The sequence below is a fragment of the Mixophyes fleayi genome, chromosome 4 (genome assembly GCF_038048845.1).
Source record: "Mixophyes fleayi isolate aMixFle1 chromosome 4, aMixFle1.hap1, whole genome shotgun sequence".
Classification (NCBI taxonomy): Eukaryota; Metazoa; Chordata; class Amphibia; order Anura; family Limnodynastidae; genus Mixophyes; species Mixophyes fleayi.
Genome location: NC_134405.1, coordinates 7,762,494 through 7,781,973, shown reverse-complemented (window position 1 = coordinate 7,781,973; position 19,480 = coordinate 7,762,494). Strand labels below are relative to the sequence as shown.

General features: G+C 41.9%; 1 protein-coding gene across 1 annotated transcript in view; it reads right to left on the bottom strand.

Moving 5' to 3' along the window:
• Positions 1–19,480, bottom strand: part of LOC142149622 (uncharacterized) — a 276,122-nt gene that overhangs the window by 149,305 nt on the left and 107,337 nt on the right. The window contains 1 exon segment of the mRNA XM_075204945.1: positions 13,253–13,761. Within this exon segment, the coding sequence (XP_075061046.1) occupies positions 13,253–13,761 (509 nt within the window).

Here is a 19,480-nt window from a genome sequence, read left to right as displayed (position 1 = left end):
ATAGGCAACATCGCCACATTTTCAAACTCGCAGTTTAGTCTATATCCCCCATCATGTACTACACAGAGGGAGACCTAAAATAGTATTCGCTTACCCCAAAGCACGGTCTTGCAGCATTTTGATACAAACACCCTCAATGTTAGCATTAAAAATTATTGACATTTTGAACCCATCACTGTAACGCATAGGCAAAATGAGATTTTACTCCTAAAACATATGAGTAGCATCCTTCATCAGGTCGCAGAGGACAACTAATCTTGAAGGTAGACATTGGTAACCATTCTTTAGTGGTTAAATGGTTTTTTTTTTGGGTACATTGACCAGAATGCAATTTACAAACATGTTATTTCCTATATACTTACCTTGGTTATTTCACCACAGGAACCTCAGCATCTCTGCAAGGCCAGCGCCAGTCTGCGCAGATGTCACCTACTGATGACCCACAAGGAGACACAGTCATCACTTTAGAGATGGTAGATGTCCCCGTGTCTACGCGCCAGGAACAAGCCCTCCGGAACAGTCATCCGAGCAACAAGCTGCAGCTCCTCAGATGGATACAGGGCGAGGATTGGCCCAATCCGTAGCTAATTTTCAGGTACAGCAGCGTTAGTTTATGGACATCCAAACTCGGCACATGTCCCAAATTGCGGGCCAGTTGAGGCGGATACACCGCTCCAATAGCCAAATCCCTGCTGGAATAAACCGTCTTGCAAACGCTTTGGAGCAAACCAATGTGCAGCTGGCCCAAATGACTGGGGCTGTGGACGCCTTGCATTCCTCCGTTCGCGAGGAGAATGCAAATGTTATCCGGCTGGCAGGCCAACTACAGCAGGAACTCATTGCCCGCTTGCCGGCACCTTTTTCATCGGCCTCCACCAGTACTGCTAGTACGCCAAGCAGATCGGCACATAGCACTCCTCCAAGGAGAGGTGCTCGCACCAGGGGTGGGAGAGAGAGGGTAGAGAGTGGGGCAAAACATAGTGATATGCCAGCGAAAAGGCGGCGCTAGGGCAAAAAATGTATTATTGGGTAAAGTTTTGTTATGTATGTGTAAGCGTTATACTTTTTCTTTTATTGTGTTGTAATGCAATAAATACACTTATATTTCATTGGTATCAGTCTTTCTTTTCTGCACATTAAACAAGAGTATACTGTTTTCTTTAAAACGATGCACTAATTTCACGTACACATTGACCTCTGACTGTCACTTTCCAGGGATTTTCACAATTACAACATCCGGAGTACACACTATCCTCTGTTTAAAGGGTCCAATTTTATTTAAAAATTCCATAAAAAAAACCATTGCACTGACATAAAAAAAACAAACAATATATGTTTTTTATAGTATGCACTTACATTTAAAGTAGTTTGTAATGAGACGGTCTCAAATCTGCCTCCCCCTCTGTGCTCTGCACATCACCAAATGGGACACGGGCCCTACTTGTTTACTGTCTACTGCAATAATCGGTGGGGTAAGTTGATGTAAAGCTAGATTATGTATCAGACAGCAAGCCAGGATAATATCAGACACCTTTACAGGTGCATACATAAGCACCCCACCAAATATATCTAGGAACCTGGTTTACATGAGTACAAACATTGGTACTACGTCCACATCAGCCAAAGATTCCAGATTCAAACGCACTTTAAATGCACGTGGAGTGGCCGGTCTGCGCAGGGTCCGCATAACAGATGACAACTGTTGTACATCCTCCTCCAGGCGCCTTTCTGCCTCCATCAGGTAAAAAGCTGCAAACATACACTGTCCAGAATGCACCACATTCCCCGCAAAAGCCATTCTCCAAAAAACCCACCCCTGATTAACTGCTGCCCGCTAGACTGTCATTGACTGTGATTTATTCAGGCAGAAACACCTTTTTGATCTTGTAACTTTTGGATTGCATTACCATTAAAGTAAGGGTTACCTATGTAATGACATATTGTGCATCCTGATTTTGAAAAAACAACAGTATTTTTGAGGATTTGTTGCAACTGGAAAACCAAAAAAAAAACCTTTACATCAGTAAATAGGATGCAATAATACTGGGTGAAAAAAACAAAACAAAACGTACCCTCAAATTACATGACAGTTTGCCCATTTCCCATATACAATCCTAAAGGAGGAAACTTTGCACAAAATGGCTCTTTCTCTTATGTGAAAAATGGCTAAATAGTTCAAACAGCACACTGAGCAATCTCGCCGCTCACAAGCAGCGCTTTCATTTTGGTCTATTGAATGGCGGTTTTCCGGCGGCTTTATAAACCCCCTAATAGTAAATCCGGCTGTTTGTATGTTGAACATTGTTGAAACCGTCATGGCGCTTTATACAGAGGCGGGTTTGGAAACATAATTTCTGGCCGTTTGGACGGCGGGTTTAGCCTTAGTAAATCCGGCGATGGCTAAACCACCGCCAAATCCGCCGAAAGTCGGCGGGTTTACAAACACGCCTGATAGTAAATCTAGCCCAGGGTCTTACTGCCAATAATTATTAGCTCAGTATAAGAAAATATACATCATATTATTATTTATTTTTTAGGTGCGATAAAAGATCTGCTGCACCGTACTTGACATATACAGTCAGCATTGATCTTTAGCCCATTACATAATACATATTAAATGAAAAAAATATAAAGACCTGACATGTTTAATAAACAAACACAAACAGATAACAGGGTAATGTAGATAAAATTATTTACAAGACAGGAAGTGAGAGTTATTGTAATGTCCAATGTGCAGTAAGCCTGAACTCAAGAGAACAGGGCTGTCACTCACCGGACTGTGAGTGCTTCTTCCCGGACATTTAGGAACCGTGGCCGTCCTCCATCCTGAGGGACTGCGCATGCGCAGCCCTTTCTATACCTCCGGTGTATGTTCCTTTAACTTAATTGGCAGATCAGGCAACCTCCCTATATTAAGCACCTGTGGTCATCACCACATTGCCTGATCTTGGAGTCTCATTCCCCATGAGTCTCTGAAGGTGTTCCTGTGTTTCCTCGTTTATTCAGCCCAGCTGATTCCTGTGGTTTCCAAACCACTTCTACCTCTGTGGTTTCCAAACCACTTCTACTACTGTGGTTCCCATACCACTTCTACCATCAACTGTATCATCGTGACTGTTTGCTGATTCCTATCCGCTGCCTCCGTGCACTACAGTCTTCTAAACCACTTCAACGCTATTACATATCATTGTGACTGTTTGCTGATTCCTATCCGCTGCCTCCGTGCACTACAGTCCTCTAATCCACATCACGCTATTATATTTCACTGTGACTGTTTGCTGGTTCCTACCCGCTGCCTCCGTGCACTCCAACCTTTACTTTACATCCACTCACCTGTTCATGATTGTGACTGCCAGCTGATTCCTATCCGCTGCCTCCGTGCACTACAGGCTTCAACCTGCAACTCGTCTGTGTTTCATCATCGTGACTGTTTGGCTGATTCCTATCCGCTGCCTCCGTGCACTACAGTCTTCAACCTGCAACCCGTCTGTGTTTCATCGTGACTGTTTAGCTGATTCCTATCCGCCGCCTCTGTGCGCTTCAGTCTTCAGCCCTTGTCAACTCTCCCGTGTTTCCTTGAGTCTGCTGCCACTATTGCTACCCGCTACTCTCCGTGATCAACTGTTCCAGTTCAACTCTGCTCTGGTGTCCCATCGTTACTGCACCTGCTGGTTGCTATTGGCTACCTCCGTGTTCCCGCAGAGACCCGCTGCTGTTACTTCTCAGCGCTACGCATCCATCTACTGCTGATCCGCTCTCCACGCCTTCCTGGGTTCCCTGCTGGTCTACCTACCTGTGCGCTGCACCTGCTAGACCACCGCTTCACCCATCCAGGGACTTTGCATCCTGCCGGCCTCCTGCCGTTCAGGTATCTCTGCACTTCTGTCTGACTGCCTTCTCCTGAACCACGGTATGCATACTTCCCATTGACTGTGCTGTGTATTGCATACCTTGCTGGACTGTGTTGGTTCTCCTCTGGAGTGTACTATCCGCTGAGTCTATTGCCATCATTGACTGTGTTATCTCATGCTGGATTACTTCAAGAGACTTTCTATATTGGCAGTGTTGTTCAGTCATTTATACATTTATATTGTGCATATTACTGTGGATCAAAGTCAAGGTGCCCGTGTATATATTGTGTTGCAGTCTCTCCCCGTGCACCTCCTCACATATATATTCAGTGGTACAACTTGCTAGTGGCAGACCACTGACCCCTGTTTCCAGTTTCACCTGCTCCAGTATCCTCTCACATAGCAGTGGTACAACTTGCTAACGCAGACCACTGACTCCCCGGATACCTCCACTTGGATTCCATTCCTTCACTCAGACAGCGGTACAACTTGCTATCCGCAGACCGCTGACTCTCATCACCTCCTCGTTTCTGTTGGACATTCCTCCTCACTATAGCAGTGGTACAACTTGCTACCGCAGACCACTGACTACCTTCACGTGTCCTTTGTCCATACAGTTCCTCGTGTATTACTACCTCCATATTGCCAGTGCTGCTAGTCATAGACTTTCCTGAGCATCTCATCATCTGCTATTTCCTGTTCCGTGATCACCCTGCTACCAGAGTACCATATTACCACCTATACTGCTCTGGTAAGCCTATCACCTGGTGATCCCTGGGTAAAGACTCCTAGTGCCCGTGACAGTAAGATCAGGCCATGACAGACCCAGATACGGAACCTACCGCTAAGGAGATGCTGCAGCATCTGGTCAGCCGTGTGGAGCAACAGGATGCTCGCCAACAGCTGTTACTTCAATGTTACCAATCGTTAACCTCCCAAGGAACATCTGGACAGACTGTTACAGCTAATATTGAAGCTCCTGTGCTTGCCTCCGTTTCCCCAGTGCCATCCCAGGTGTCTACAGCTCCTACGCTTCACCTGCCTACTCCGTCAAAATATGACGGGGACCCCAAAACTTGTAGAGGTTTCCTTAACCAATGTTCAGTCCATTTTGAACTCCAACCTCAAAATTTTTCTACCCATCGTTCCAGAGTGGCCTATCTTATCTCATTGTTTTCGGGACAAGCCCTGGCTTGGGCCTCCCCCCTGTGGGAAAGAAACGATCCAATTCTACAAGATAGTGCCAAATTCATTTCCACGTTCCGAAGTGTGTTCGATGAACCAGGTCGTGTGACCTCCGCTGCTTCCAGCATTCTTCGTTTGCGACAAGGCTCCCATACAGTAGGACAGTATGTCATTCAATTTAGGATCTTAGCCTCTGAACTTCAGTGGAACACTGAAGCATTAGTTGCCGCCTTCTGGCAGGGGCTCTCCGATAAAATTAAAGATGCACTGACTACCCAAGAGCTTCCTTCGTCACTAGAAGATTTGATCTCTCTTTGCCATCGTGTAGATATGAGATTTCGTGAAAGAGAGTCTGAGAAAACAACAGCTGTCAAAGCACCTCTTCGTTTAAACCCTCAATTTCGTTCAGCTCCATCCTCTGTGATTCCCATGGAGATAGGACGTTCCAAATTATCTTCAGAGGAAAGGAAACGAAGAGTAAAGAATAGACTCTGTATCTATTGTGCTGATTCCACGCATATGCTCAGCTCTTGCCCTAAGAGATCGGGAAATGCCAGGCCCTAACTAGTTCTGGAGAGGTGAAGTTAGGGTCCCTGGAGTCCTCTCCATTGTCTATGAAATCTAAAGTCTGCGCTTTTGATGTTACGATTTCCTTTGCTACCAAATCCTTTGAGTCACAGGCATTGATTGATTCCGGAGCAGCAGGAAATTTCATTTCTAAATCACTAGTGAATCAATGGTCCCTACCAGTGATCACTTTAAAAACACCCATTACTGTGACGGCTATAGATGGATCACGCCTCATCAATGGTCTCATCACCCAGAGTACGTCTCCAGTAACCCTTCAGATTGGTGTACTACACCATGAAGAAATTTCGTTTTTAATTCTTCCAGTTACGACAAGTCCGATTGTCTTAGGCCTTCCATGGCTTCAGTGTCACTCTCCCCAGATTGACTGGCGCACCCCTCAAGTTACGTCTTGGGGGTCTGAATGTCACCATCGTTGTCTCTCTCAAGTTATTCCTCTTAAAGTACAGCGATCTTCCATCTCATCTTCCTCCCCGGGACTCCCTCCTCAGTATGCTTCATTTGCCGATGTGTTTGATAAAGCTCAGTCTGAACGTCTTCCTCCTCATCGTTCTTGGGATTGTCCGATCGACCTTCTACCTGGCAAGACTCCTCCCAGGGGTCGGGTCTATCCTCTCTCGTTACCTGAAACTCAAGCTACATCTGAGTACATACAGGAGAATCTCCAGCGTGGGTTCATTCGACCTTCCACCTCTCCCGCTGGAGCTGGGTTCTTCTTCGTCAAAAAGAAGGATGGATCATTACGCCCTTGTATAGATTTTCGTGGACTCAACGCCATTACTATCAAGAATCGGTATCCCATTCCGCTGATCACTGAGCTATTTGATCGCATCAAGGGAGCTCGGATATTTACTAAGTTGGATCTTCGTGGTGCCTACAATTTAATTAGAATCCGTTCCGGTGACGAATGGAAGACCGCGTTTAACACCAGAGATGGGCATTACGAATATTTAGTAATGCCCTTCGGGCTGTGTAATGCCCCCGCTGTTTTCCAGGGTTTCATCAATGAGATCTTTCGGGACTTATTATATGTATGTGTCGTTGTCTACCTAGACGACATATTGATCTTCTCACAGGACCTGCCTTCTCATCACCAACATGTGGCAGAGGTCCTCTCCAGACTACGGAAAAACTCGTTGTTCTGTAAATTGGAAAAATGTTCATTCGAGTTACCCCAGATTCCATTCTTGGGGTATATAGTTTCCGGAGTTGGCCTGAAGATGGATCCAGACAAAGTAAATGCTGTACTACATTGGCCTCAGCCAACTACTCTTCGTGCCATCCAGCGTTTTTTAGGTTTTGCCAATTACTATAGACGCTTCATTCAAGACTTTTCATCCATTGCATCTCCCATTGTGGCCCTAACTCGGAAAGGGGCTAATACTAAGCAATGGTCATCTGAGGCTCTCCAAGCCTTTCAAATCCTCAAAGAGGCCTTCTCGTCTGCTCCCATTCTGCGACAGCCTGATGTGACACTCCCCTTCTTCCTAGAAGTAGATGCCTCTAATGTGGGCTTAGGAGCTATTCTCTCCCAACGCTCGGAGCAACAAAAATTACATCCTTGTGCCTTCTACTCTCGGGGTCTTCTGCCCGCAGAGAAAAATTATACTATCGGGGACAAGGAGTTGCTGGCCATCAAAGCTGCATTAGAGGAATGGAGATACTTGTTGGAAGGAGCTCGCCATCCGGTGACGATCTTCACGGATCATAAGAACTTGTCATATTTGCAATCTGCTCAATGCTTGAACCCTCGTCAAGCAAGATGGTCTCTTTTCTTTTCCCGCTTTGAATTAATTATAACCTTCAAACCAGCCGCTAAGAACAAGAAAGCTGACGCTCTATCTCGAGCTTTTGTGACGTCCTCTGATGTAGAAGAGGTTCCCAACCATGCTATTCTAGACCCCAAATGTATTTCTCTGGCTGCTTCATCCACCAAAATGCTACCATTTGGGAAGACCCTTGTGCCTCCTACTCTGAGGAGGAAAATCCTTTCGTGGTTCCATGCCTCTCGTTTTTCTGGACACGCCGGTGAACACAAGACCTTTGAGATTCTCTCTCGTAGTTACTGGTGGCCTTCAATGAGGAGAGACGTCAAAGAGTTTATTGCTTCCTGTGATTTATGTTCTCAGTTCAAATCCTCCCGCAGAACTCCAGCAGGGTTGCTGCGACCACTACCCATTCCGTCCAAGCCTTGGACCCATATTAGTATGGATTTCGTTACTGATTTGCCACCAAGTAAGAATCACAATACTATTTGGGTAGTGGTAGACAGATTTTCGAAGATGGCCCATTTCGTCCCTCTGTCCGGTTTACCTTCCTCGTCTACTCTGGCTGAACATTTCATTAAAGAAATCTTCCGCATCCATGGATGTCCGTCTGAGATTGTGTCGGATAGAGGAGTACAATTCGTTTCCAGATTCTGGCGGGCCCTTTGTAAAACCTTGGGCATACGATTAGCACTCTCATCGTCTTACCATCCGCAATCTAACGGACAAACGGAACGAGTCAATCAAGATCTTGAGACTTTTATTAGGATGTTCTCTTCAGCCAACCAAGACAACTGGGTAGAATTGCTCCCTTGGGCTGAATTCGCCCATAACAACATGTACCATGAGTCATCATCCAAAACTCCATTCTTTGTGGTCTACGGTTACCATCCGTCTTTTCCGGAATTTCCTGCCCTCCCGCCCACCCAAGTTCCTGCTGTGGAGACTGCTTGTCAAACCTTCAAAAATATCTGGTCTCAGGTCAAAACCTGTTTAAAGAAGACATCTAATAAATATAAGTCTTTCGCAGATAAGAAGAGGCGGGCTATTCCACCACTAAAAATTGGAGATCGTGTCTGGTTATCTACCAAAAATATTCGTTTGAAGGTTCCATCTATGAAATTCGCCCCTCGTTTTATTGGTCCATATAGGATCATTCAAGTTATCAATCCAGTATGTGTTAAACTTCTTCTTCCTAAGAATCTTCGGATTTCCAATGCCTTCCATGTGTCCTTGCTCAAACCTCTCATCATCAACCGTTTCTCGACTCCTCCCTCAGCACCGCAGCCAGTTCAAGTTCATCAGGAGGAGGATTTCGAGATTACTGAGGTATTGGATGCAAAAATTTCGCGAGGAGTCCTCCGTTTCCTCGTTCATTGGAAGGGCTTTGGTCCTGAAGAGCGTTCATGGATCAAAGCTGAAGATCTTAATGCTCCTGCCCTTCTGAAGAAGTTTTATTCCAAAAATCCGGACAAGCCCGGTTCCAGGCGTTCTGTGCCCACCTTTAAAAGGGGGGGTACTGTCACTCACCGGACTGTGAGTGCTTCTTCCCGGACATTTAGGAACCGTGGCCGTCCTCCATCCTGAGGGACTGCGCATGCGCAGCCCTTTCTATACCTCCGGTGTATGTTCCTTTAACTTAATTGGCAGATCAGGCAACCTCCCTATATTAAGCACCTGTGGTCATCACCACATTGCCTGATCTTGGAGTCTCATTCCCCATGAGTCTCTGAAGGTGTTCCTGTGTTTCCTCGTTTATTCAGCCCAGCTGATTCCTGTGGTTTCCAAACCACTTCTACCTCTGTGGTTTCCAAACCACTTCTACTACTGTGGTTCCCATACCACTTCTACCATCAACTGTATCATCGTGACTGTTTGCTGATTCCTATCCGCTGCCTCCGTGCACTACAGTCTTCTAATCCACATCACGCTATTATATTTCACTGTGACTGTTTGCTGGTTCCTACCCGCTGCCTCCGTGCACTCCAACCTTTACTTTACATCCACTCACCTGTTCATGATTGTGACTGCCAGCTGATTCCTATCCGCTGCCTCCGTGCACTACAGGCTTCAACCTGCAACTCGTCTGTGTTTCATCATCGTGACTGTTTGGCTGATTCCTATCCGCTGCCTCCGTGCACTACAGTCTTCAACCTGCAACCCGTCTGTGTTTCATCGTGACTGTTTAGCTGATTCCTATCCGCCGCCTCTGTGCGCTTCAGTCTTCAGCCCTTGTCAACTCTCCCGTGTTTCCTTGAGTCTGCTGCCACTATTGCTACCCGCTACTCTCCGTGATCAACTGTTCCAGTTCAACTCTGCTCTGGTGTCCCATCGTTACTGCACCTGCTGGTTGCTATTGGCTACCTCCGTGTTCCCGCAGAGACCCGCTGCTGTTACTTCTCAGCGCTACGCATCCATCTACTGCTGATCCGCTCTCCACGCCTTCCTGGGTTCCCTGCTGGTCTACCTACCTGTGCGCTGCACCTGCTAGACCACCGCTTCACCCATCCAGGGACTTTGCATCCTGCCGGCCTCCTGCCGTTCAGGTATCTCTGCACTTCTGTCTGACTGCCTTCTCCTGAACCACGGTATGCATACTTCCCATTGACTGTGCTGTGTATTGCATACCTTGCTGGACTGTGTTGGTTCTCCTCTGGAGTGTACTATCCGCTGAGTCTATTGCCATCATTGACTGTGTTATCTCATGCTGGATTACTTCAAGAGACTTTCTATATTGGCAGTGTTGTTCAGTCATTTATACATTTATATTGTGCATATTACTGTGGATCAAAGTCAAGGTGCCCGTGTATATATTGTGTTGCAGTCTCTCCCCGTGCACCTCCTCACATATATATTCAGTGGTACAACTTGCTAGTGGCAGACCACTGACCCCTGTTTCCAGTTTCACCTGCTCCAGTATCCTCTCACATAGCAGTGGTACAACTTGCTAACGCAGACCACTGACTCCCCGGATACCTCCACTTGGATTCCATTCCTTCACTCAGACAGCGGTACAACTTGCTATCCGCAGACCGCTGACTCTCATCACCTCCTCGTTTCTGTTGGACATTCCTCCTCACTATAGCAGTGGTACAACTTGCTACCGCAGACCACTGACTACCTTCACGTGTCCTTTGTCCATACAGTTCCTCGTGTATTACTACCTCCATATTGCCAGTGCTGCTAGTCATAGACTTTCCTGAGCATCTCATCATCTGCTATTTCCTGTTCCGTGATCACCCTGCTACCAGAGTACCATATTACCACCTATACTGCTCTGGTAAGCCTATCACCTGGTGATCCCTGGGTAAAGACTCCTAGTGCCCGTGACAAGGGCTAAGGAAGCATGCCAAGAGGTAGCGAGACTGATGGAATAGTAGAAAGAGTACACAAGGAAAGAAGTCCCTCCACATGAGAAATTACGTCCTAAAGGAAGAAGGAAGAAATAAATAGGGTGGTTCCGAGTGGGGGAATGGAGATGGTAGACAATAAATGGGAGTTAGAAGGAGGGCTGATAGGCTTCAATGAACAAATTAGTCTTAAGGGCATGTTTAATGCTTTGGAGAGTAGAGATTAATCTAATAGGGCATGGGAGATCATTTCACAACTGGGGAGCAGCCCAGGTGAAGTCCTGGAGGCAGCAGTAGGAAGAGGTATTCAGTGAAGTAGTGAGGTGGCAGTCACTGGCAGAGCAGCCACAAGTATTGGATGAGAGATTTGTATTTTAGGAGTTTAGAATTTAATTCTGCAGGCTTCAAGGAATCAATGTAGGGACTGGCGGAGAGGGCATCAGAGATAGTGCAGAGGGAGAGAGAAAACAGTTGTGAAGCAGCATTGAGGGTAGATTTAAGAGGGGGAAGGTTGGAGTTGGATAGGCCAAAGTGAAAAAGGCTATAGTAATCAAGGCAAGAGATTACAAGGAAGCGAATACGAGTTTTGATGGCTCCCATGTGAGAAAGACCTGGATCTTGGATATATTTCAGAGGTGGAAGTAGCAGGATTTTGAGAGTGAAAGTATGTGGGGTTTGAAGTAAAGAGAAGAGTCGAGGATGACCCCCTAGGCAGCAGATTTTAGGGACAGAAAGGAGGGTAGTGTTATTAACAGAAAGAGAGAGGGGGGCAAGGGTGTCCTGGAGGGGAGGGGATTATTTCGGTCTAGAAATATTAAATTTAAGAAAGCACTGGGATAGTCAAGATGAGATGACCATGTGACAGCAGGAGACACAACAGATACTCTGAGAAGCAGACAAGTCTACATCTGAGGGTATTTTATTAAGGAGGCACCAAGAAAATAATCAGCCTTAGAAATGTCAAATTTAGAAAAATAAATTGGATCCCTTTTCACCCAATCTTTCCCTTGACCTATTTTTTTTTAAAAAAGCAACATCCTATTTTTAAAATTCACACAATACAGTAAAAAGTTCCAGTTTTCAACTAAAGCTAACATAAGGCACAGGGAAATGTCCGCTAAAATGTCTGTATAACCGCTCTGTATGACTTAGTGGGATGTAACAGCCAAACAGTCCCTGACAGTGATTTGAGGTAATGACGAAGTCTATTATTCTGAGTCACAATAGGGAATAGCTCTGTGTCTCACAGTCTGGCATATCGTCTCACATGGCCGGTTAGACCAAATATGGAAAGAACAGACTGACAGAACCAGAATTCCTGCTCAGCCTTCCAATTAAGTAGCACACTCTCAGACAGTATGCACCCTAGTTTTATACCATGCTGTAGTAATATTCCCTATAGTGAACTCTATTGTGCCAATATATTCTGGGCTGACTTGGGGCTATACTTTTCTTATCTGTCCCAAGTTAATAGGGCTCAGTGAGAACATCATCAAATTGCCTTCCAACCCACACAATCTGGAAAGCTTGTTAAGTCCCATTGATTAAACAATAAGCCCACATTATCTATGGCTCCCAACTGCCTAATTTTCAGAAACCACTAGGTAGACAATATGCAAACATAAACAGTGAATTGCACGGAGTTAACTAGATAACTAACTTTATAAAACAATAGTCGTACCTTGTTCCTTAAAAACAGAAGCGTACAATCTTGCGAGTGTACGCCATGTTACGTTACTGGGCAGTGTATATTTTGCAGTTATATGCAGAAGGAAGGAATTATATTTGATACCAATTGTAGTTTGTGGCTCTCCATAGGGGCCATCCTTCTTTGTCCACAGAGAGCAGACCCATTTTAGAGATCAATGACACCAAGGAGTGCAGCCAGAACAATTAAGCCCACTGTGTATGTGCAAACAAAAGAAAATATAGTCCAGCGCTCTAAAGAAATTATATGCAGATCACTATGTGTAGGCATGAACATAAATAGAAGAAAAATAAAAAACAACCAATAGGGCGCTAACAGGTTTACTTCCTTGGGGAGCTTCACCAACCGCAGCTACAACAATATGCAGATACTGTTACTGCTAAAAAGGTCAAAACTTAGAATAAAAATAAAAGAAGAGCACTGTTTGAAATAAAAAAAAGTAGTATAAAATCCAATCTATTGATTTTATTAATATATAACAATTTTAAATAATATAAAATAGTCATACATATCTTATAACACAATATATAGATCCTAGTATAGGCAAGTGACATTTTCTAAAGGCAAATTTCAAAATACAGACATCCAAACTCACTAAAGATATTCAATTAGCTCACATTAGATCAGTCTCTTTGGGGGGTGGATTCATCAACCTCTGATGAAACCGCCCGAAAGAGGCGACGAAACGAGTCAGAAATATACTAGTTGGCAAGTGTATTAATTTTTCGAGCTCATCAATCACTAACGCTCACTGTGGTCTTTACATTCAGACCATTTAAATGGTTTCTGTCCTGTGTGAGTCATCTGATGTTTTAGAAGAGTTGACCTCTGAGTAAAACATTTACTGCACTCAGAACATTTAAATGGTTTCTCTCCTGTGTGGATCATCTCATGTACAACAAGATTTGACTTGTGGAAAAAACACTGGCTACATTCAGAGCATTTAAATGGTTTCTCTCCTGTGTGAATCATCTGATGTTTTAGAAGAGTAGACTTCTGAGTAAAACATTTACTACACTCAGAACATGTAAATGGTTTCTCTCCTGTGTGAATCCTCTGATGTTCGACCAGCTTTGATTTCACATTAAAGCACTTGCTACACTCAGAACATTTAAATGGTTTCTCTCCTGTGTGAGTCAACTGATGTCTTACAAGAACTGACTTCTGGGTAAAACACTTGCTACACTCAGAACATTTAAATGGTTTCTCTCCTGTGTGAATCCTCTGATGTACAATAAGCTTTGATTTCTGGGTATAACATTTGCTACACTCAGAGCAATTAAATGGTTTGTCTCCTGTGTGAATCCTCTGATGTGTAATCAGTTTTGACTTACATGAAAATGTTTTGTCACATTCAGAGCACAGATAGGGATTCTCTCCTTTTAGATTCATCATGTGTTTGACAACAAATTAGTTGTAGAGAGTTTCTACCATTTAGAAATGAAGTTAGCTGCTATAAAGAAGAATTGATCACTGTAGTATATATGACTTGTAGGTGAATTTTTTGGAACACAGAGATGCTCAGAGAACAAGGACCTTCCCAAGATGTATTCTGTTATTAAAGGGAATCCAGCTCATTAATTCACCTGTAAGCAAAAAGAATGTTAACATTTAGCAGCCTAATCATTACATTAATGAAACTACTGGAATAATAGTAATGTTATATTGGATACAGAATACAAAAATGTTTTTTACACTAACAACTATGAATCAGGCATTGACCATTGTTTTTATTTTTGTGAACATCGATACAGAAACATACATACTTAAATGAAAACTGTGAAGGAATATCTGTACTAAATACACTCCCCACAGACTCACTAGTATTTAACAATTTACATCTTTAGATGTAGGTGTTTTTCCAGTGAATAAAATTCACAACAAGTACACTAAAGAAGAACAAGTGTTAAAAATTAGACACTCTGCAGTAATGTAATATATAGTCAGTAATTCATGAGGCAGCAACCTAAAGGGGGGACCTACCCAGTACTAGAAAGGTGTATCTAATAAAGTGACCACTGAGTGCATATCTATATATATATATATATATATATATTCACAAGAATAAACTTTGTGGCACTAACTGATTACCCAATATTAAGTGATAGACAAATACAAATCAAATAAATTAACACCATACAGGAGGCTGCTCTTTCCTTAGACTCCTGTTCCAGGTATATCTACAAAGCATCACACACAAAAGCACCAAACAGTGTAGTGTTATCAAACCAATTTAAATAAACAATGATGTGCTCTAATTAATATCCATATACCAAAAGAAATTATAAATCTTATCTGAGATATCTGTTGTCTTCTTCAATTATTTGGCTAAAGAATATATTCCAAAAAGTTCTACTCACAAAAAAGATAGAGAATCATAGCACAGATTTTGACACTTTTCATTGTGTGATTCTAATACATACAGTATTTATGATACATACATATCATTTTTTTATTGATATAATTATTGCCACACAAAATTCATTATCATATATACAATTATTGGCTCATGAGAATATTTGGACCTTAATCTTAATTGTACAACCAAATTTAGTTTATACGATTATGGGAGAATACACTTATAACAATACTATATCTACAACATAATATCTCCAAATATTTGTGTATATATCAGTATATTCTTATGTATAATATAATTACCTTACTCTGAAGATTTCTCCTTCTATCTCTTTCCCTCCTGATCATTCTTACTGTTCCATCCTTCCAGCTCTCCAGCCACCAACTCACTAACACTGGGCTGATACTGCCTATTTATAGTCATTCCTTCCCATCTCTCTTCAATAGTTCCCGGGATGACCAGAATATATTCTCAGACTGTTTGTCTCCAGGTCTCTCGTGTTTATCTCATTGATATGTAAATGAGGTATAAACATTCCCACTTACAACAAAGGAAAATTCTAATTAGACCTTGGCAGGTGGCAACATCTCACATTCTAATTAGATCAGCACAGTCTCTGACAACCTGTTATGTCAACAAATGGACCTATTGTTTAGGAATCACCTATTATCGAGACAGGGAGTGAGAGCAGAAAGGTATGTTCTGAATATCAACTGTAACACTAACATAACTAAAATGAATTGCTAAGAATAAACCATCACAAAATATATAAGTAAATTAATTTGTTATGGCATAACATCTAAATTCAGTCAGAATGATAGAAATCACAGAACCTAATTTAAAACAATCAAATTAATTTTACAGAACTCCTTTTCACTTGTTAAAAAGCAGGTGATAGCACCCTAGGAACATGATTCAAATATTGATGTATGCAATGATTAGAATTAGCAGTTAGGATAATATATCAGATAAGTTAATAACAGAAGAATTCAGAGAACAGGCTTGAACAGGTAACTTAGCAATGTCAATCATTCATAGAATCCAAGATCATAAGGAGACAGTCAGTATAAAGGTGAGTAATGTTGAGATATAAAACCCTTCAATTACCAGTGTTTTGGCTTAAAATGACAGGGAAAAATAGGCTCACCATAGATATTGAATTTCTCAGATCTTATGTCCCTCCAAGTACCGTGAGCTGACACAGCTCAAATGCTGAAAGCAGAGATCTACTTCTGAAAATAATGTGACCAATCCTTATGGAGACTGTAGTAAGAACCTGACACGTTTCTGTGCTGTTGGACGTTCATCAGAAGGATGAATCCAGGTGACACAGTCTCAGTATTTATATGTGATGTATTCATCACAACTGATCACTAATCACTTGTACAACGGAATGACAAATGTTTAATACTTTAAGTATTGCCAAAAGGCTCAATAATATTTCATATATAAAACTGAAAACATATATTAAATATGCATTAAAAGATCATATATATATATATATATATATATATATTTATATATATATATATGTACATATATATATATATATATATATATATATATATATATATATATATATGTATGTATGTTTTTTATATATATATATATATGTGTGTGTATATATATATATATATATATATATATATATATATATATATATATTAAGAGAGAGAGAGAGAGAAAGAGAGAGAGAAAAATAAGCGTATGGGATAGGGCGCCAAAATGGTGTAGTATTGTTTGTGTTAACAGTACTGAGAGATACATATAGATGAAAATATTAAAGGAAGTTCACTATCATATATAGGTGGACGTGACAGTCTCACAAAAGATATAGTGCAAATGTGAACATATATGGCAAATCGTAAGCAGTGAGCAGAGAGTTCATGCAATCCCAAGGATATCCTTTCCAATACGGCAAATGCGTACCAAATAAACAATCTTTAACACTTATCTGTATAATGAGCAATTTTTCCAAACATCCCATGATAACTCCGATAATGGCACTTCTTGTATAGCTGTGATCTCTATAGATGCTGCTGAGACATCTCAGCAGTACACAGAATAGGTAGAAAGAAAAACCATCATAGTGTAACACTGTAAATTCAGCAGATTTATTGCACTGAAAATAAGTATCACACTTACATAAGAACAAGTATAAAATGCTGATCTGGGTTTCTTTGTGACATCCATCAGCGAATGGTAACTTCTGTCTGGTTCAGCTGTTACATCCAATAGAAGCTAAGTCACAGTGTCAGCTCCTGATCAAGAAACAAAGAATAAATAGTCCCACAATAGAATCTCTAGTCCTCAACGCGTTTCGTCTGTGTATTTCTCAGACATTAGATGGTGCATGATCAAATACAGCGGGTGAAATAAGTATTGAACACATCAACATTTTTCTCAGTAATTATATATTTAATGGGGCTATTGTAATGAAATTTACACCACATGTCAGCAGCAACCCTTGCAATCCACACATGCAAAGAAATCAAACCATTGATGTCCATAAATTAAGATTTCTGCAATAATGTAAAATGACACAGGGAAAAAGTATTGAAGACATGAAGAAAGGGAGGTGCAAAAAGGCATGGAAAGCCAAGACACCAACTGAAATCTATTAGTAATTAGAAAGCAATCCTGCCAGCTGGTTCAGCCAAAACTGATGACCTATAAAAAGGTGTCTCATTACGAAGGTGTCACACAAGAAACATCTCATGATGGGTAAAAGCAAAGAGCTCTCTCAATACATTTGCTACCTTATTGTTGCAAAACATACTGATGGCATTGGTTACAGATGGATCTCTAAACTGCTGAATGTTCCAGTGAGCACTATTGGGGCCATAATCCGGAAGTGGACAGAACATCATTCATCATAAACCAGCCTCTACCAGGTGCACCTCGCAAGATATCTGATAGAGGAATGAAAAAAATTATCAGAAGGGTTCTCCAAGAACCAAGGACCACTTGCGGAGAGCTTCAGAAAGACCTGGAATTAGCAGGAAAAATTGTTTCAAAGAAAACAATAAGTAATGCACTCAGCGCCATGGTCTGTATGTACGCTCACCATGCAAGACTCCTTTGCTGAAGAAAAAACATGTTGAAGCTTGGTTTAAAGTTTGCTGCACAAAATTTGGACAAGCCTGTGAAATACTGGGAGAATATAGTGTGGTCAGATGAGAGCAAAATTGAACTCTTTGGATGCCGTAATACACACCATGATTGGTGGAGAAATGGCGCTGCACATTACCCCATAAACACCATACCAACGGTGAAGTTTGGAGGTGGGAACATCGTGGTGTGGGGCTGTTTTTCTGCACACGGTACTGGCATACTACATGTGGTTGAATGAAGGATGAATGGAAAAATGTACCTAGACATTCTAGATAAAAATCTCCTGTCATTTACCAGGATGGCAGCAGATTTGTAATCTGTAATGTTTTGTCATTAATAACTATATTATTAACAGGTCACATCAATTACAGCTTTTTTTTCTGTGCGTTATTTTGGAACTTGATATTCCACATATGTATGGGATGTATCCCGCAGTGTATTGTCTGTTAGAGCAGAGCGCACATAGACCCGTATTCATCAACACACGTATCTTTACATCCGCTCCTTGTTGTATATGGATGTGCGCATACCCGATGGACGTCTGTTTTTAAAAAAACGCACATTAGATTACATTACCCTAACACTTACCTTTCATGACAATCGGCATTGACGCTTTAAAAGTGGTGATATCTCGGGCGCCATTCTAAATGATGTCAAAACACCCTGCCGGCATTACTGGTGGTCGTGTTTTCTCATCAGACTGTCGGGGACTTCTTTTGTCATTATGAAGGTCCGTCTGCATTTATTAACTGTCGGGCAAGTAGGTTTTGTTAATTCTTTTGTCGTTCTACTCACTGTCGTAAACAATGTTACATGGGTGAAAATTATAAATGCTATGGGGTAACTGGAAATATTGAAGACACAGAGACCAGATTGAACAGTCACAGGGAAATTCTTATTGTTTGGTAACCAGTTTATTTGCAGAGTCACTTTGTGTAATGCTGAATATGGATACTTGATGTTTTCTCTGTCTCATGCATTGAAAATGAAAATATACCCCAAGGTCGTTGTACTGTACACTGTATATGTTATATTTTACCTGACCTGTATTTGTTATTGTCATGATAAAGCTAAAAGTCAGAAATTAGTTATGTCACCTGGATTTCCTGCAAAACACTGGGCTCACTTAGAAAATAATAAGGAAAACACTAGTACAGAGAGCCTCATGTTCTTCTATTGTCGAAGTCGTATAATTGGATGAACGAAAGTATATTGGTTAATATTGTTTTGCCGTGCGATTGCGATCCGTACGGCACATAATGCGTGGCATGGTGCGATCACACGGTAAAATATGCACGCACGCACACGCACTATAACATTTAGTTTCATATATATATTTATAGATTACATTCCAAAGTGATTTATGAGCAGACAGTATTTGGTTTATTATTAGTTTATATACTATGATTATATGTACACTTTAGTGTTATCTAAGGTTCAGGTTATGGGAAATGTGTCATGTCTGATATCATACTAATCCCCTATTCATCAGCAGCTGTCCGGTTACATCGCCGAAGACTTCGCATATTGCATACTCTAGTTATTGATGTTATGGAATA